This window comes from Peromyscus leucopus, chromosome 6, assembly GCF_004664715.2.
Source record: "Peromyscus leucopus breed LL Stock chromosome 6, UCI_PerLeu_2.1, whole genome shotgun sequence".
NCBI lineage: Eukaryota > Metazoa > Chordata > Mammalia > Rodentia > Cricetidae > Peromyscus > Peromyscus leucopus.
The window spans coordinates 117,151,461-117,167,153 of record NC_051068.1 but is presented as its reverse complement, the minus strand read 5'-3'; the positions used below and the strand labels follow the sequence as shown (position 1 = coordinate 117,167,153).

At 43.4% G+C, this 15,693-nt stretch overlaps 1 protein-coding gene across 2 annotated transcripts in view; it reads left to right on the top strand.

The window, feature by feature from the left end:
• Positions 1-280: 280 nt before the first annotated feature.
• Dnai3 (dynein axonemal intermediate chain 3) overlaps positions 281-15,693 on the top strand; it is a 62,063-nt gene continuing 46,650 nt past the window's right edge. For both annotated transcript variants that reach the window (XM_028876882.2, XM_037207174.1), the window contains exons 1-7: positions 281-454; positions 4,509-4,604; positions 5,000-5,038; positions 10,835-11,016; positions 12,247-12,351; positions 12,958-13,107; positions 14,225-14,424. In XM_028876882.2, coding sequence (XP_028732715.1) covers positions 4,523-4,604; positions 5,000-5,038; positions 10,835-11,016; positions 12,247-12,351; positions 12,958-13,107; positions 14,225-14,424 — 758 coding nt within the window. In that variant the 5' untranslated portion in view covers positions 281-454; positions 4,509-4,522. The remainder of the gene's footprint in view (positions 455-4,508; positions 4,605-4,999; positions 5,039-10,834; positions 11,017-12,246; positions 12,352-12,957; positions 13,108-14,224; positions 14,425-15,693) is intronic.

Here is a 15,693-nt window from a genome sequence, read left to right as displayed (position 1 = left end):
AGGACGACACTTTGAGTAATGCTGCAGTGGATGCAAGGCAAGGCATGGACCTGGGGTCAATTGGGAGCACTACCCTTAAAAGACGGGAATCGCTAGCGCTTTCCTTGCGGGCGGGAAACTGCCGGTTTCTCTGGGGTTACGTTGCGTGACGTCACGACATGACAACCAATTACAATCCTTGTATGAAAGAAACTGTTGAGAGCCGATACGGTATTGGTGAAAGGGGTTTGTCAATCTCCGCAAAAGAGATTTCCCCCCCGCCCGCCGCCCCCAACACACACACACCTCTTAGCAACGGACGCGTCCTAGCAACACCCGCCAGTCTGTTGTTGCTGGAGATTTGAGATTTATTTTCCCGAGCGAGAAGAGTCAAGCTCCCATCTCCAACCCTCAAAGGAGCTTTTCTCCCGGGTACTGCCAAGAGGCTGCTTTCTTTTCCCTTTAGTGGTTCCAGGTAAGGGCGGTTCAGAATGGAAAAGGAGGCGTGGGTGAACTAAGTAGCTCATTACCATTTCAAGGGCGTTCGGAAACCTCCCGGAATGTGCTAGTGGCAGGGATGTCTACAAACAAGGAAAGACTCTTTTCACTATTTTCAAAAAGCTTCCAGCCCAAGCCAGTGAGACAAAAGAGCTATGAGAGAGCAGTTAACGGCGATCTAAGAATGCTGGGGACAGAGAGCAGACACTGTCTCGTTCTTGCTCTTGCATTGCCTGGCACGCAGCAGGAAGGAGCTCAATAAATTATGCATAAATGAATATGAGAATGACATGGTCCTGGTTACTCATCTACACTCGGGCTGAAGCGGGTAACTCGGCCATGGGAGAGGGCTAACCAAGGAAGATGGAGAGAGATCATGAAGTCTTTGAAGGAAGTTCTCGTTTCGTTCCCCTAGTGATTACTGTATGTGGGACCTAATTGATGCTCGGTGCGGGTTTCTCCTCCCTCGCAGTATGGCATGCAACCCCTCCGGCAGTGTGTTTGAGAACCCGGGTCAGCTCCTCACTGTATCACTGGAATGTGTCAGAACAAGACAGACTGAGGCTCAGTGAGAAAGCAGACCACCAGTGCAGGATTATCTTCTGATAAATGCTTCTAAAATCGCAAAAACGCTTCTAAAATGCAAAATCCACTCTTCGGAAGTAGAAAGGGCTTGGGAAATTTGCATTTCAAGTGACATCGATCTTCTACTGGAAGAGGGTGTTTTTGTATAGGGAAGTGACTCAACCATTTTATGCACATATAAATAGCAATATTTATTGTATACGATATGCAATGAACAGTAATGGTGGTGGTAGTAGTAATGTGTGTGTGCATGTGCCCGCACACCTGTGTAATTGCCCACACTGCAGCGGTATGAAGCAGAGTGGTGTTTACGATGTTGTTAAGTGTTTTAAGCCAAATGAAACTGGAATAGAAGAGAATGATGTCCATGATTTGAATTTATGATTCTGGAGAATGAGATGGATAATACTTCATCTGAAAAGCTGAAAGGGCCATTTATCACAGAATATTTAAAAAGTAGAAATTTGGACCAGTCGGATGGCTCAGTAGGTAAAGGTGCCTGCCACCAAGCCTGGTGACCTCAGTTTAATACCAGTGCCCCACCTGGTGGAAGGGGAGAGCCAAATACAAGTTGTCCTGTCCTACACACACACACACACACACACACACACACACACACACACACACAAAACTAAGTAACTAAAACGTAGTTTAACTTTGTTTAAGTAGCCGTGTGACAGTAGCGCACGCCTTTAATCCCAGCACTCGAAAGGCATTGCCAGGTGGATCTCTATGAGTTCGAGGCCAGCCTGGTCTACAGAGTGAGATCCAGGACAGGCACCAAAACAACACAGAGAAACCCTGTCTTGAAAAAAAAAATTGTTTGAGTAGAAAGTTCAGGGGTAAGGAGATCACTTTACTGGCTAAATGCCAGTCTTACAACAATGAGCACCTGAATTTGAACACCAAAAACCAGGTTTAAAAAAAAAAAAAAAACCAGTGTGAGGAGATTGGAGGGATAGCTCAGTGGTTAAGATCACTTGATCCCCTTGTAGAGGATCCAGCACCACATGGTAGTCACAGTCAACGGTAACGCCAGTGCCAAGGAATCTGATTCCCTCATCTGAATTCCAGGAGCCCAGACATGGGTGTGGCACATGTATATACGTGCCAGTCAAACACACACGCAATAAAATAAATAATTTTAATTGAAGTGTGTTAACACACACTTGTAATCTCAGCACTTGTGAAGCAGAGATGGGAAGATCCCTTAGGCTTGATACTCAGCCAGCTTAGGCTACATGGTGAACTCCAGGCCAGTGAAAGACCCTGTCTCCAAAAATAGAGATATAGGTAGACAGTGCCTAAGGCGTGACATCCAAAGTTGTCCTGTGGAACACACAAACATTCCCCTGTACACACCAGGAGAGCGGGGAGGAGAGAGAAAGGAAGGGAAAGGAAGAGAAATTTCTAAAAAGTCAGAATCATAAAATATTGATCAAAGCATAAATTGTACCTTTTTTGATGAACACCACGGCTTTAAATAGTTCTATTTGTGTGCTGACTAGTTTTATGTCAACTTGACACAAGCTAGAGTCATCTGAAAGGAGGGAACTGCAATTGAGAAATTTTCTCAATAAGTTCTGTCTGTAAGGCATTTTCTTAATTAGTGATGGATGGGGGAGGGCCCAGGCCATTGTGAGTGATGCCCTTCCTGGGCTGGTGATCCTGGGTTCTATAAGAAAGCAGGCTGAGCAAGCCATAGGGAGCAAGCCAGTAAGCAGCACCCCTCCATGGCCTCTGCATCAGCTCCTGCCTCCAGGTGCCTGCTCTGTTTGAGTTCCTGTCCTGAGTTCCTTCAGTGATGGACTACAATGTGGAAGTGTGAGCCAAATGAACTCTTTCCTCCCTAACTTGTTTTTGGTTGTGGTGTTTCATCACAGCAACAGGAACCCTAATTAAGATATATTTGTAATGAAACACAGAAATCTGAGGGGTGGTGGTGTGTGGAGGTTGAGAGTATGCCCACTGCTCTCCATGACCCCTCATCAGTGACCTGACCCTTCTGGGCCTCATAAAATATGGATGAAAAATGACAGTAATAATAACACACGACTAAGATTAAGTTCACAGAAAAGCCAAGGCAGAAGTATCTTAAACTTAAAGCCAGTGTGGACAGGCAAACAGGGAAATCCTGTCTCGAAAAAAGTCCATTGAATTTAAAATGCCCATGAAATGCTTCAAACTGCCTGGCATCCACACCTGTAAGTGTGACTTATAATTATTACGATTTAAAATTATACACATTGGACTTTCAAGGCTCACAATGAAAAGTGCTTGCTATGTGAATCTGAGCAGTTGAGTTCCGTCCTAGAACCCACATAAAGATGGACGGAGAGAAATGACTCCCAAAGACTGCCACATGGCACAGTGGCCCACATGCCACCCTCCTTCCCCCACTTTATGCATGCACACACATGCACAGTAATGTTAAATAATGTTTTCAGTGCATGCAAGAAAGATATTTATAGGTGAACACATAGACACCCACATTTTGGTCAAGATTTTGTAATGAAGGGACTAGATTAAAAAACAACAACAAAAAATGATGATGTTTTAGCCATCAGCTACAAAATAATCCTTAATCTGTGTTGATGATGATTCGTTTAAATAAGACAAGCCTCTGAGGTGACAGAGTTAATAATGATTCAATTGTTATTACTTTTACTGAGCCTTTCTGAGGTAGATTTTATTATCCCCACTATACAAAGAAACAGACGAAGACTAAGAAGGTCTGTAGTGTGCCAGGACCATTCAGCTAAAAAGTAGAGACTGTTTGTAAATCTTGGTGCATAGACTCCTAAAATCACACCTGTACTGTAGCCCAGGCTGGTCTCCGACGCATGGCAATCCTCCTGCTTCAACTCCCAGGAGTTGAAGGATAATTATAGCTATGGCCACTATACCTGACACCGAAATCACACTTTTAACCATGTAATAGGATGAGTCTATGGTAGGCATCTTGACAGGGATTTAAAGTCATGGGATGACCTTGTCCAGTGCTACATCCTGTCAAAGCACCCTGGGACGGCACAAATAATATCTTAATGGTGACATGCTCATATGCTAAAATGGGAGTATGACTTAAATTATATCCATTTTAAAGCTATGCTCGGATGTGTGTGCTGTGGGCCTGACGAGTCCCATGGACTTTAATCTCATCTGTGTAGCCAAGGCACCTGTGAGGAGACAAAGAACAAGGCAGCAGTGAGCAACCACAGGGAATGAGCCCTCAGGGAATCAGGGACAGGGATGAGACTCCTCAGCCAATGCGCCATAGGAGCAGGGTCTCATCAGTCACATTGCTGTGGCGGTAAAACCTTCCGTCACAGTGCACAACTAACCCCGTGTTCCCACTGACAATGCTAGTGACGATGTTCGCTGAATCAAAATGCTTCATGCCTAGAAGTGTAAACCAGGACTTGATATGGTTTCTCTTTTTGTAGCCTACATCAGAGCCATGGCACCAAAGCCACAAAAGAGCCCCAAGGGCCAGAGAAAGGGCCAGGGTGGCAAAAAGAAGATCAAACCATCAATACCAGGTAGGACGGCTTTTTTGCTTAATGAGATTTTTTATGGGTTATTTCTTGTTGTGTGTGTGTGTGTGTGTGTGTGTGTGTGTGTGTTATTATGTGTTAATGTATGTTGTTGTTTACTATGAAGTATAGACTCTGGCATGACCTACCAAGTAAAATGAAATACTTTTGCTATTATAAAGTCAGAGAGACATTGAATGGAGATTAATCGTCCCTCACTTGCTTCACTACAATGTTAAGGAAATGCCACAGTACGTACATCACTAAAGAGAAGGACAGTTACCTGCTTCTCCTGTAACCAGTCACATGGTAGTTGAATTCTCCAGTGCACATTTTTATTTATATTTTATGTTTGATGTTTTACAATTCTTTTGTAAATTTGGTATTTCCTTGCATTTCAGTTGTTGAAGAAGAAGAACCAATGAACATGGAGAGCATGGGTGAGTGGAAATAATACATAGAATTTGTTATTTTAAGTCTCACTATGTATCCCAGATGGGCCCCAAACTTGGGGTCAGCTTGGATTGCATCCCCACACCTGACCTGGAATTTTAAAAATAAAGAATAGAAATGAAAATAGAAAGCAAAAATTAAACTGAGAAATAGATTTTGTTAAAGCAGTCCTTTAAAAAAGAAATTTATTGAGACTGTGGATGTGGATAAATCCATGTGTGGAAATCTATGGCTGTGGACAAATCACATTCCAGGCAAAGCTCACAACCTAATTTGATCCCCAGAACCCCAATAAAAGTGAAAGGAGAGGATGGAGAGATGGCTCAGTGTTTAGGAATCCGGCCTGCTCTTCCAGAGACCTGGATTTGAATGGCAGCACCTACCTGGTGGCTCGCGATCATCTGTAACTCCAGTTCCAGGGTATGTAGTGCCCTCCTCTGGCTTCTGAGGGCACTGCATGCATGTGTTAACACACATGACGGCAAAACACCTGTACATATAAAATAAGAATAATCTCTTTGTTTCCTTTTTATTTGTTTGTTTATTTATTGTACATCCTGGCCACAGTTTTTCCTCCCTCCTCTCCTATTCCCATCCCCAATCCCCTTCTCCTGTTTCTGTTCAGAAAGGGGCAGGCTTTGCATGAGTAGCAACACAGTATGGCATATCAAGTTTCTGTAAGACTAAGCACCTCCCCCTATGTTAAGGCTGGGCAAGGCAACCCAATATGAGAAATAGGTTCCCAAGAGCCAGCCAAAGCATCAGGGACAGCCCCTGCTCCCACTGTTAGGAGTCCCATAAGTAGACCAAGCTACACAACTGTCACATATGTAGAGGGCCTAGGTTGGTCCTATGCAGACTCCCTAGTTATTGGTCCAGACTCTGTGAGTTCCTATGAGCCAGGTTGTTTCTGTGGGTTTTCTTGTGATGTCCTTGACCCCTCTGGCTCCTACAATCCTGCCTTCCTCTCTTCACCAGGATTGCCGAGCTCAGTCTAACGCTTGGCTGTGGGTCTCTGCATCTGTTTCCATCAGTTACTGTGTGAAGGCTCTCTAATGACAATTAGGGAAGTCATCAGTCTAATCACAGGAGATTGTTGGTTCAGGCTACATATCCACTATTGCTAGGGGTCCTAGGTGGGTTCATCCTTGTAGATTTGTGGAAGTTTCCCTTGCATCAGGTTTCTACCTGATCCCCAAATGCCCCCCCCTTTCCAGTCATCTTCTTCAGTATTCTTCCCCCCTCCATCCACTTTGCATCCTGATTCCTCATGTCCCCATTCCCACCAGATTCAGTTGCCCTTTCCAGGGAGATCCAAGGGTCCCCACTTAGACCCTCTTTGTTACCTAGCCTCTCTGGGTCTGTGGATTATAACATGGTTATCCATTACTTTACAACTAATAACCACGTATGAGTGAGTACATACAATGTTGTGTAAATATGCCACATTTTCTTTATCCATTATTTGGTTGAAAGGCATCTAGGTTGTTTCCAGGTTCTGGCTATTATAAATAAAGCTGCTATGAACATAGTTGAGCAAGTGTCCTTGTGATATGATTGAGCATCTTTTGGGCGTATTCCAAAGAGTAGTATAGCTGGGTCTTGAGGTAGATGGATTCCCAATTTTCTGAGAAGCTGCCATATTGATTTCCAAAGTTGCTATACAAGTTTGCACTTCCACCAGCAGCGGAGGAGTGTTCCCCTTGTCCCACATCCTCTCCAGCATAAGCTGTCATTTGTGTTTTATATCTTAGCCATTCAACAGCCATTAGATTTTGATCTTAGCCATAGATAGGTGTAAGATGGAAGGAACCTCAGAGTCATTTTGATTTGCATTTCCCTGATGGCTAAGCATGTTGAACATTTCGTTAAGTGCTTCTCTGCCATTTGAGATTCTTCTGTTGAGAATTCTCCATTTAGGTTCATACCCTATTTTTAATTGGATTATTTGGGGTTTGGATATCTAGTTTCTTGAGTTCTTTATATATTTTAGAGATCAGCCCTCTGATGGATGTGTGGTTGGTGAAGATCTCTTCCCATTCTGTAGGCTGTAGGTTTGTCCTATTGACCATGTCCTTTGTTTTACAGAGGTTTTTCAGTTTTATGAGGTTCCATTTATTAATTTTTGATCTCAGTGCCTATGCTATTGGTGTTCTATTCAGGAAGTTGTCTCCTGTGCCAGTGCTTTCAACGCTATTCCCCACTTTCTCTTCTATCAGGTTCAGTGCAACTGGTTTTATGTTGAGATCTTTGATCCACTTGGACTTGAGTTCTGTGCATGGTGACAGATACGGATCTATTTGCAATCTTCTACATGTTGACATCCAGTAACACCAGCACCATTTGTTGAAGGTGCTTTCTTTTCTCCATTGTGTAGTGTTGGCCTCTTCGTCAAAAATCAAGTGTCCATGAGTGTATGGATTTAGATCTGGGTCTTCAGTTCGATTCCATTGATCAATGTGTCTGTTTTTATGCCAATACCATGTGGTTTTTATTACTACAGCTCTGTAGTAAAGCTTGAGATTAAGGATGGTGATACATCTGACAGTTCTTTTATTGTATGGGATTGTTTTAGCTATCCTGGGTTTTTGTTTTTCCATCTGAAATTGAGTATTGTTCTTTGAAGGTCTGTGAAGGACTGTGTTAGAATTTTAATGGAGACTTGAAGTTTTTGCCATACAGGTCTTTCAGTTGCTTGATGAGAATTACCCCCAAAATATTTTATATTGTTTGTGGCTATTATGAAAGGTGTTGTTTCCCTGATTTCTTTCTCAGCCCATTTATCATTTGTATAGAAGAGTTTTGGAGTTAATCTTATATTCAGCCACTTTGCTAAAGGTGTTTATTAGCTGTAGGAGTTCCCTGGTAGAATTTTGGGGGTTGTTTATGTATACGTGTATGGCAAGTCTCTGAACAAAGAAATTGGAGAAGATATCTGGAGATGGAAAGATCTCCCATGCTCATAGATTGGTAGGATTAACATAGTAAAAATGTCCACCTTACCAAAAGCAATCTACAGACACCTGAGTGAAGCTCCAACATCCTCCTCTGCCCCAGACCTTCCTCAGTCTCTGGGGAGCAAATGAGATCCCACTAACCTCTAGGCTCAAGTGAGTGCCTCTTACTGCTGATCTCCACAGCCCAATGCTATTGCCTCAGGTCCTGATGCTGTCCTCAGCGCAAGCCTTAAAGCCTAAATAGCAGCTGTTCTTGTTCAGTTTCACCGCAGGCTCTGTTGGGTGGCAGAATCCTCAGGCCTTGCTCTATTCTGTCTGTTGTGCTGGAGCATGAAGGCACTGGACCACAGAGGATGCACATTCTATCAAGTTCCTCTTGTTCACCGTAACCAGATTGCCCACCCAGCTGCAAATAGCCTATAATGTTTACTAGCTTCTACATAAGGAAATGTTCAATCCTATTTTTAAATTGCCTTTAAAATGTTCAGTTAGTCTAAATGGATACTTTTTAAGAAAAATGCCAAGTTATTAAGATCTGAACTGTGTGTCTAGTGGGAGCAAGAAACATGAAACGCAATCTTGAGGCAGGAGAATCACCTCAAGTTCAAAACCTGTTTTGCATAGTGAGTTCTTGGACAGCCTATGATTTCACAGTGTGAGACTTTGTTCCAGTTTTTTATTTTTGTTACCGTGATAAAAATAACTGGACACATAAAACAACATAGAGGAGGTGGGTTTATTTGGCTCACAATTTCAGTTTACAGACCCTCAGTGAAGGGGTAGGTAAAGGCAGGAACTTCAAACAGCTACTTCCTTCACGTCCACAGTCAAGAGCAGAGAGAAACAGGTGCATGTATCCTTGCTTGCCCTCAGCTGGATTTTTCCTTTCTCATACAGTTCAGGACCCTCCTCCTTGCCTAGGGAATGGTACCGCACATAGTGGGCTGAAACTGCCCACCTCAGTTAACTTAATGAAGACCATCCCCTACGGACATGCCCATAAGGCCAGTCTACTGTAGATAATCTTCACCGGGTGATTCTAGTTTGCATTGGGTTGACAATTAAAGCTAGCAATCACAGACTCTGTCCCAAAAGACCTTTAAAAATTAAACTACAGTTTTAAAAAGAGAGCATTTTTTTTTTTTTTGTCTCTCCAGTTTCTCGGGAGGTGGGCAGCTTCTTGCCTTTTTGAATACCTGTGTTAATTAGTATAGTGCCTGCCCCTTTTCCACTCTGGTGCAGAGGATCCCACAGTTCCTCCCAGCAGCTTCCTAAGGAAACCACAGAGCCTTTACTGTGTGGTCTATGCTAAACACCGCCATCCGCCAGACATTGCAATCACTTACCTGAAAAGTCAGTAACTGAAAAACCTTTCTATTGGTGCTTCTGAGGGCACTAAAAAGAGGTTTGTCCACATTTCATAATTAATCTGTATTTCAAATGATTATTGCAACAACTAATTGCAGCTTTAGAATACATTCTCATACATAATCAGAGTTCTGCATAAAATCATTTAAAGCCCTCAAATTACATAAATAATTATCCCATAGAGCCACTTGGGGGCAGGATACCTCTGCAGGAAAATAACCCCAGCATTCCAACCTGAGACAATATATCCTTCTCCCTTTGCTGGTACCTCTGTGCAGCAGCTGGAAGGAGCATGGAAAATATGCAGCAGTATGAGAGATGGAGGAGGTGAGACTTGACCCTGGGACCCCAGGAATGCTGAGATGAGAGATTGCGCTGTAGGGAGACAGAGACTGACTTGGCAGGAGCTAGTGATGTTGAATAGCATGAGAAACTGGAAGACATCTTGAGTGAAGGTGGCTGGTGACTGGCAGAATTCTCCCTTGCCCCGTTGCATCCTCTGAACCAGGACGTGCCACTGCTAGGGACCGGTCTGGGGAAGAATGAAGAAGCAAGGCCAGGGAGAGGAACAGAAGTTGAAAGGACCTAAAGGAAAACCACCACACCTTCAGACCAGGACTTCCACTTCTAAAACTATCCCAAAGAAAGGGTCTGTAATACAAGAACAATTCATAAGCTTTTTTAATTTATAAGAGTAGTTATAGTAATTGAAACAAATAAAAAACTGAGCACTCATCAGCAAGAAAATGGTCAAGTGCAGGAATAAATTAATTTAAAATAATGTTTCAGTGATGTTATTTAATGTCATAGTAGGAATCCATGTGAGGTAACAGTAAAATGTTAAAAGCAGGGTTCAGAATTTCTTAAAAGGTCTACATAGGATAGATAGAAGAAAATATTAATAAGTTGTTTCTTGGAGGATATTAATAAGCCATTGACATTTTCTTTTTATTTTGCTCAAGATTTTGTGTGTATGCATGCATGTTTGTGTTTGACTGGGTGCATGTGGGTACACATGTGTGCATGCATGTGGAGGTCAGAGATATCATATATTCCTCAGCTACCTGTTACATATTTATTTGAGATAGGGTCTCTCGTTGGCCTGGAACCTCTCCACGTAGGTGAGGCTGCCTAACCAGGAGCTCCAGAGATCTGCCTGTCTCTGTCTCCTGGCTCACTGTTGCTGGCATGATAAGGATATCCCACAATGCCCACCTTTTACCTGGATGCTGTGGATGGAAGTCAGGTCCTCAGGTTTGAAAGGAAAGGTTATTGACTGAGTCATCTTTAAAGCCTATGGTTAGAAATGTTTACAGTGAATGTAGTCAACTTAAAATGTAAGAACAATAAATTTAGAGTCTCAAATTTTTAACCAAGAAAATAATTAAAATTTGCACATTTCCTGATGTTAGTATTTTAAGTTGTACTTAATGTCCAAATTCTACTTTGTTCTCACAGGTCATCCAGAAATTTATCCATTAGTATTAACCACCAGGACACAGGAAATATTCAACTGTCGAGCAGATGAAGATTTCACAGATGAGCAACCGTATAAGCTCATCAAAAAAGATGAAATCTTGGCAGACATGCTAAACCGAGCTGCAATATCAGACTTCTACCCGGTCAAAAAAATTGTTCGGGTAAATACATGCTTGCTCTTTGCCCTCAGTCTTACCTCAAGAATGTCCCAGGAAAGAAGCACAAGTTAGAGAAGATTTGGCATTCACTTCTGGCATTCCCTTTACTTTTAGGCCCCTGGAAATCCTGTATCAGGTGCTAGGTGAAAGGTTCATTCTTACCCTATAACTTAAAATAGGAATCTAGCTGGGCATGGTGGCACTTGGGAGGCTGAGGCAGGAGGATCATGAGTCTAAGGACAACTTGGGACACATAGATAGCAACTTGCAGGCCATCCTGGGCTGCAAAGTAAGACCTTTGCTCCACTGCTTTTTCTTATACTGCTTTAAGTTGTCTAAGCCATGGTTTGGGTCCTGTTTTGCCTCCAAGTGTGTAGACCACACTATCAAAGAGTGCTCATGCCTCTCTCTTTGCGTGCGCGCGTGCGCGCGTGCGTGCGTGCGTGCGTGCGTGCGTGCGTGCGTGTGTGTGTGTGTGTGTGAGTTGGGATGGGTAATTGTACCCCTGTGAGTGCAGGTGCATGTGTGTGCACGTGTTGAGGAAACTGGGAGTCAACCTCAGGTAACCTCCTCAACAGCATTCCACTTTTTCTAGACAAGGCCACTCACTGAACCTGGAATCCATCAATTAGGCTGGGCTGGCAGGCCAATGGGTTTCGGGACTCCTCCTCTCTCCCCTGATCCCAACACTGAAGTTAGAGACAAGGCCACTGTGTCTGAACTCAGGTTCTCATGTTTGCACAGAAGACATTCACCAACTGGGTTCTTTCCCCCAGCCTCGATGTTTTCTTCCTTCTGTTAGCATTAAAATTGCATTGTAATGGGGCTGGAGAGATGACTCGGCTATTCAGAGAACTGCCTGCTCTTTCAAAGGAGCTTTGGAGCCCAACATCTGCATGGTGACTCATAACCAGCTAACTCCAGTTTCCAGGGAATCCAGCTTTCTCTTCTGACTGCCACGGAAACCGACATGCACATGGTGTACATAAATACATTCAAACAAAACACTTACACACATAAAAATGAAAATAAATAAATCTGTTTTTTAATTGCATGATAAAATTTCTGGGGACCCATTGTATTTTTAAGACCTTTTTAATTAAATAATTTAGAGGTTTGGGTGTAGCAGGCAGATTATCACCACGTTTACATTTCAGAGCATGTGGATTTGATGTTAGCACCAGCACAAACTGAATGAGCTCTGACCCTCGCCCTCTGCTGATGTCCCCACAGGAATACCCAGGGGACGAGCTGTTGCTCGTTTATGACAAGGACTTCAAATATGGACTCAACTTTTACCTCATTGGGACTGAGGAAGGCAAGGAAAACTTCTTAAAGGTAAGTAAACCCTAAGCCCTTGCAGGCTGGTGCTTCTGGGGCACCCCTAGGCCCCTAGACCTGGCCGTGGTCCCTGAGCTCAGCTCAGCTTCAGAATAGTGAGATTCGACCTGAATCTGTAGAGGAACATGGGAGTATAAATTATACCTTAGGGCTATCCCAAGTAAAACACACACACACAACACACACAGACACACACAGACACACACACACACACACACACACACACACACACACACACACACACTTTCCTCTTATCAAATAACCCATCATAAATTCAGGGAAACCGAGTTTTATATTTTAGCCACGAAACTAAGCAATCCGTATTATTTGTAAAGACATGCGGTAAATGATGTTTTCTTGGCATGTGGGGTGTCCTCTCCTTCCTCCTCATCTTTGTCTTTCCTTGTCGTCTTTCTGTATGTCTTGCTTTTTAATTATTTATTCTTCTCCCACAACCACCCCCTTTTTGCTTATGAAAACATAAGTTGACAGCGATATAGGAAATGCTTCATACACCCATATAAGTCAAGCTAGCTGTGTAGGATACACACAAGGAATATATGATTGGCCCTACGTTCTAGAATGCTTCTTGTTCTGCTCTAGACCCCAGAAGTGCCAGAAGAACAAGAAGAACTCAAGGAACATACTCCAGAAGACCTGTACATCTACAAACCACCTGTCTCCAAGCCGTGGGTGTCTTTGGGCAGTGAGAAAGAAATCGAGGAAGAATCTGTCAAGGAATCGAAAAGACGGGTCAGAGTCTTAGATGCTTTCCAGTCTTTACTTCCCTCTAACCAAATAGTATTCTTTCCTGAGAGATCCTGAACTTCACTGTATGTGCTATTGGAAAGTGTGGGGTTTCTTTTCTTTTCTTTTCTTTTCTTTTCTTTTCTTTTCTAATAGAAGAATGGCCTCTTTCTTTGGCAGGTGTTATGGACTGAATCTGTTCCCCCAGAGTTTAACACTATTGGTATGGGGGGGAGGGTAGGAATCTTTGCAAATATAATTATTCCTAATGAGGTCACAAATAGAATAGGTCCCTACTCTGATTTGACTAATGTTCTTATGAGAAGTTGATCATATATAGATGTAGACAGGGATGCCATATAAAGAAGACAGAGAATTGGACCTTGAGTCCTCAATGCCCTCAGTTCAATCCCCAGCATGCATGCTTGCTCCAAGACTGTATGGGACCTCAGGGAGACTATATCTATGATCAAAGAACAATGAAGGCTACTAGCTAGCACCAGGGGTCAAGTTCTCTTGTCCCCCAGCTAGACAATTTCAGGTGTCTGGCCCCTACAGCTGTTGGAATAAAGTCCTATGTTTTAAGCCACCCCAGTTGAGGTAGTTAGTTGGTTATGGCAGTGGTAGAAAAGGAACGCAGTGGTATTTCCTCCTAGAGCAACTCCTTAGGGGAGGATTGTATGCAATTGGCTGGGGGGGGGAGGTGCTGGATAGGAAGTAAGCCCTCCAAGGGAGCAAGCCTGCCATAGTCTCTAAGAAGGAAGGCTTTGTCCTGAGTCCATAGGGGAACTCCGGAGTACAAATTAAACTCAGGGTTATCCCAAATAGAAGCCACAAAATGGACTTCCACATGCCTCCTATCAATCCACTACTGGTCAAGAAGTAAACTCCCAGTTACTTCCTGTCCTTTTTGTCTACAGGCAAAGACCTTAGTCATGGTGAACATAGCTTCACTGAGGAGCAGTGGCTGCAGGCTATGGGAACAAAAGCCACACAGAACTAGAGAGGGGTGGCAAGAGTCCAGAGGAGTCTGAGAGGTTCTGGACAGCCCAACACCGTATCAGACATCCATTTTTCTCCAGTGACTTCATTAGGTTCTCTTTAACGTTTATGTGTGTTACAGGTGACATACATGATTTCTAGAAAACGAAGTCAATTTGGTGCACCTGTGACTTTCAGTGACCAGAATGCTTCTAGCATAAAAGATGCCTACATTGAGTGCACTTCTTACACAGATAAAAATTTTACACTCAACCAAGTTGAGAAAGATATTGGCTTGCAAGTCATTCCTGAGGTCAAGGGTGTAAGCACTCAGACAAAATGGTAGGTATGGCATGATATAACAGACAATTCAGGAAGACTGAATTATACCCACTAATTCTCTTTTTGAAAAATCTTGTAAGCTGGAATAAGATGACTCACAAAGTGACTATCTTTTGTCTTAAAAAATACTATTGAAGCAGGACAATGGGAAAAATAATCACAGCACCTGCTGGTTCTCACCTGGACTTTTACTGTTGCTTTCTAGCAGCTCCATTCTTCCTGCTGAGAGATTTTGTTGGTTTATGACAGGGTCTCACTATTCAGCCCAGGCTTGCCTGAAACTTGCTATGTATTTCAGGCTGATCCTCAGTTCTCAGCAATCCTCCTGCCTCAGCTTCCCAAATGCTGGGATCACGGGCATGTACCGCTACAGCAACTCTGAGTGGCCATTTTCGCACCTCGTATCACACTGTCTGGCTTCATTGGCTAACTTTCTTATTTGGGCAACTATCACAAAAACACAAGGAAGTTCTATCCGGAGCCCTTAGAATGGCATCTAAAGTCTCATGGCCTTCACAGTGTGGTGCACACAAAAGCAGTAAGCCAGCAGGGAATGCTGACAAGTTCTGAAACAAAGAGACGTGATGGCACAGTGCACATGACCCACGGTGGTGTGTGCTGGAGGGCAGCAGCTAGGGAGCTGTAAAGTGAAGGGTCTGGACAGGTAGGAAGAGGCTCTAATTAAACCAGGCGAGGTGTGGCCAGTGTTAATTTGAGCAGTAGCAGTAAACAGAGAAGATGGGAGAGAAAGGAGATGTGTACATACAAAACACCATCATCAAAACTAACAATAGCACGTCTCCTCCAGCTATTGCCTAATATCACTTCCATAGCAATTGTCCAAGTTCTCTTGGACAAAACCAGCCCTGCCCCCCAACACCCGCTTCTGTTTTCTGATCCTACCATTCTGTCTCAAGTTCACTCTCAGCCTTCTTACCAAGGCCCTGATCTGCTAATTCCATTGTCCATTTCCAGACCATCTCTTCCTTCACTTCTCAGGAGTATTTAAGAGCACTAACCGCTTGTCTTTCTAGAATTCAATTGTTCAGTATGGAGAATGGGCACAGTGAACTGATCCCTCCCTAGCTCACTAGCAGCTCCTTCGAGGTCTCTTTCACTGGCTTTCCCCTTTCCCATTTATAATCGCTTAAAGATCCTGAGGCTCTGAACCTATACCAGGGTGACTTAGCCAGCCCTGCATTATTCCCTGACATCTGTTTGCTAACGACTCCCAAATCCACACTGTTAACCTCAGTCTCTCTCCTGACC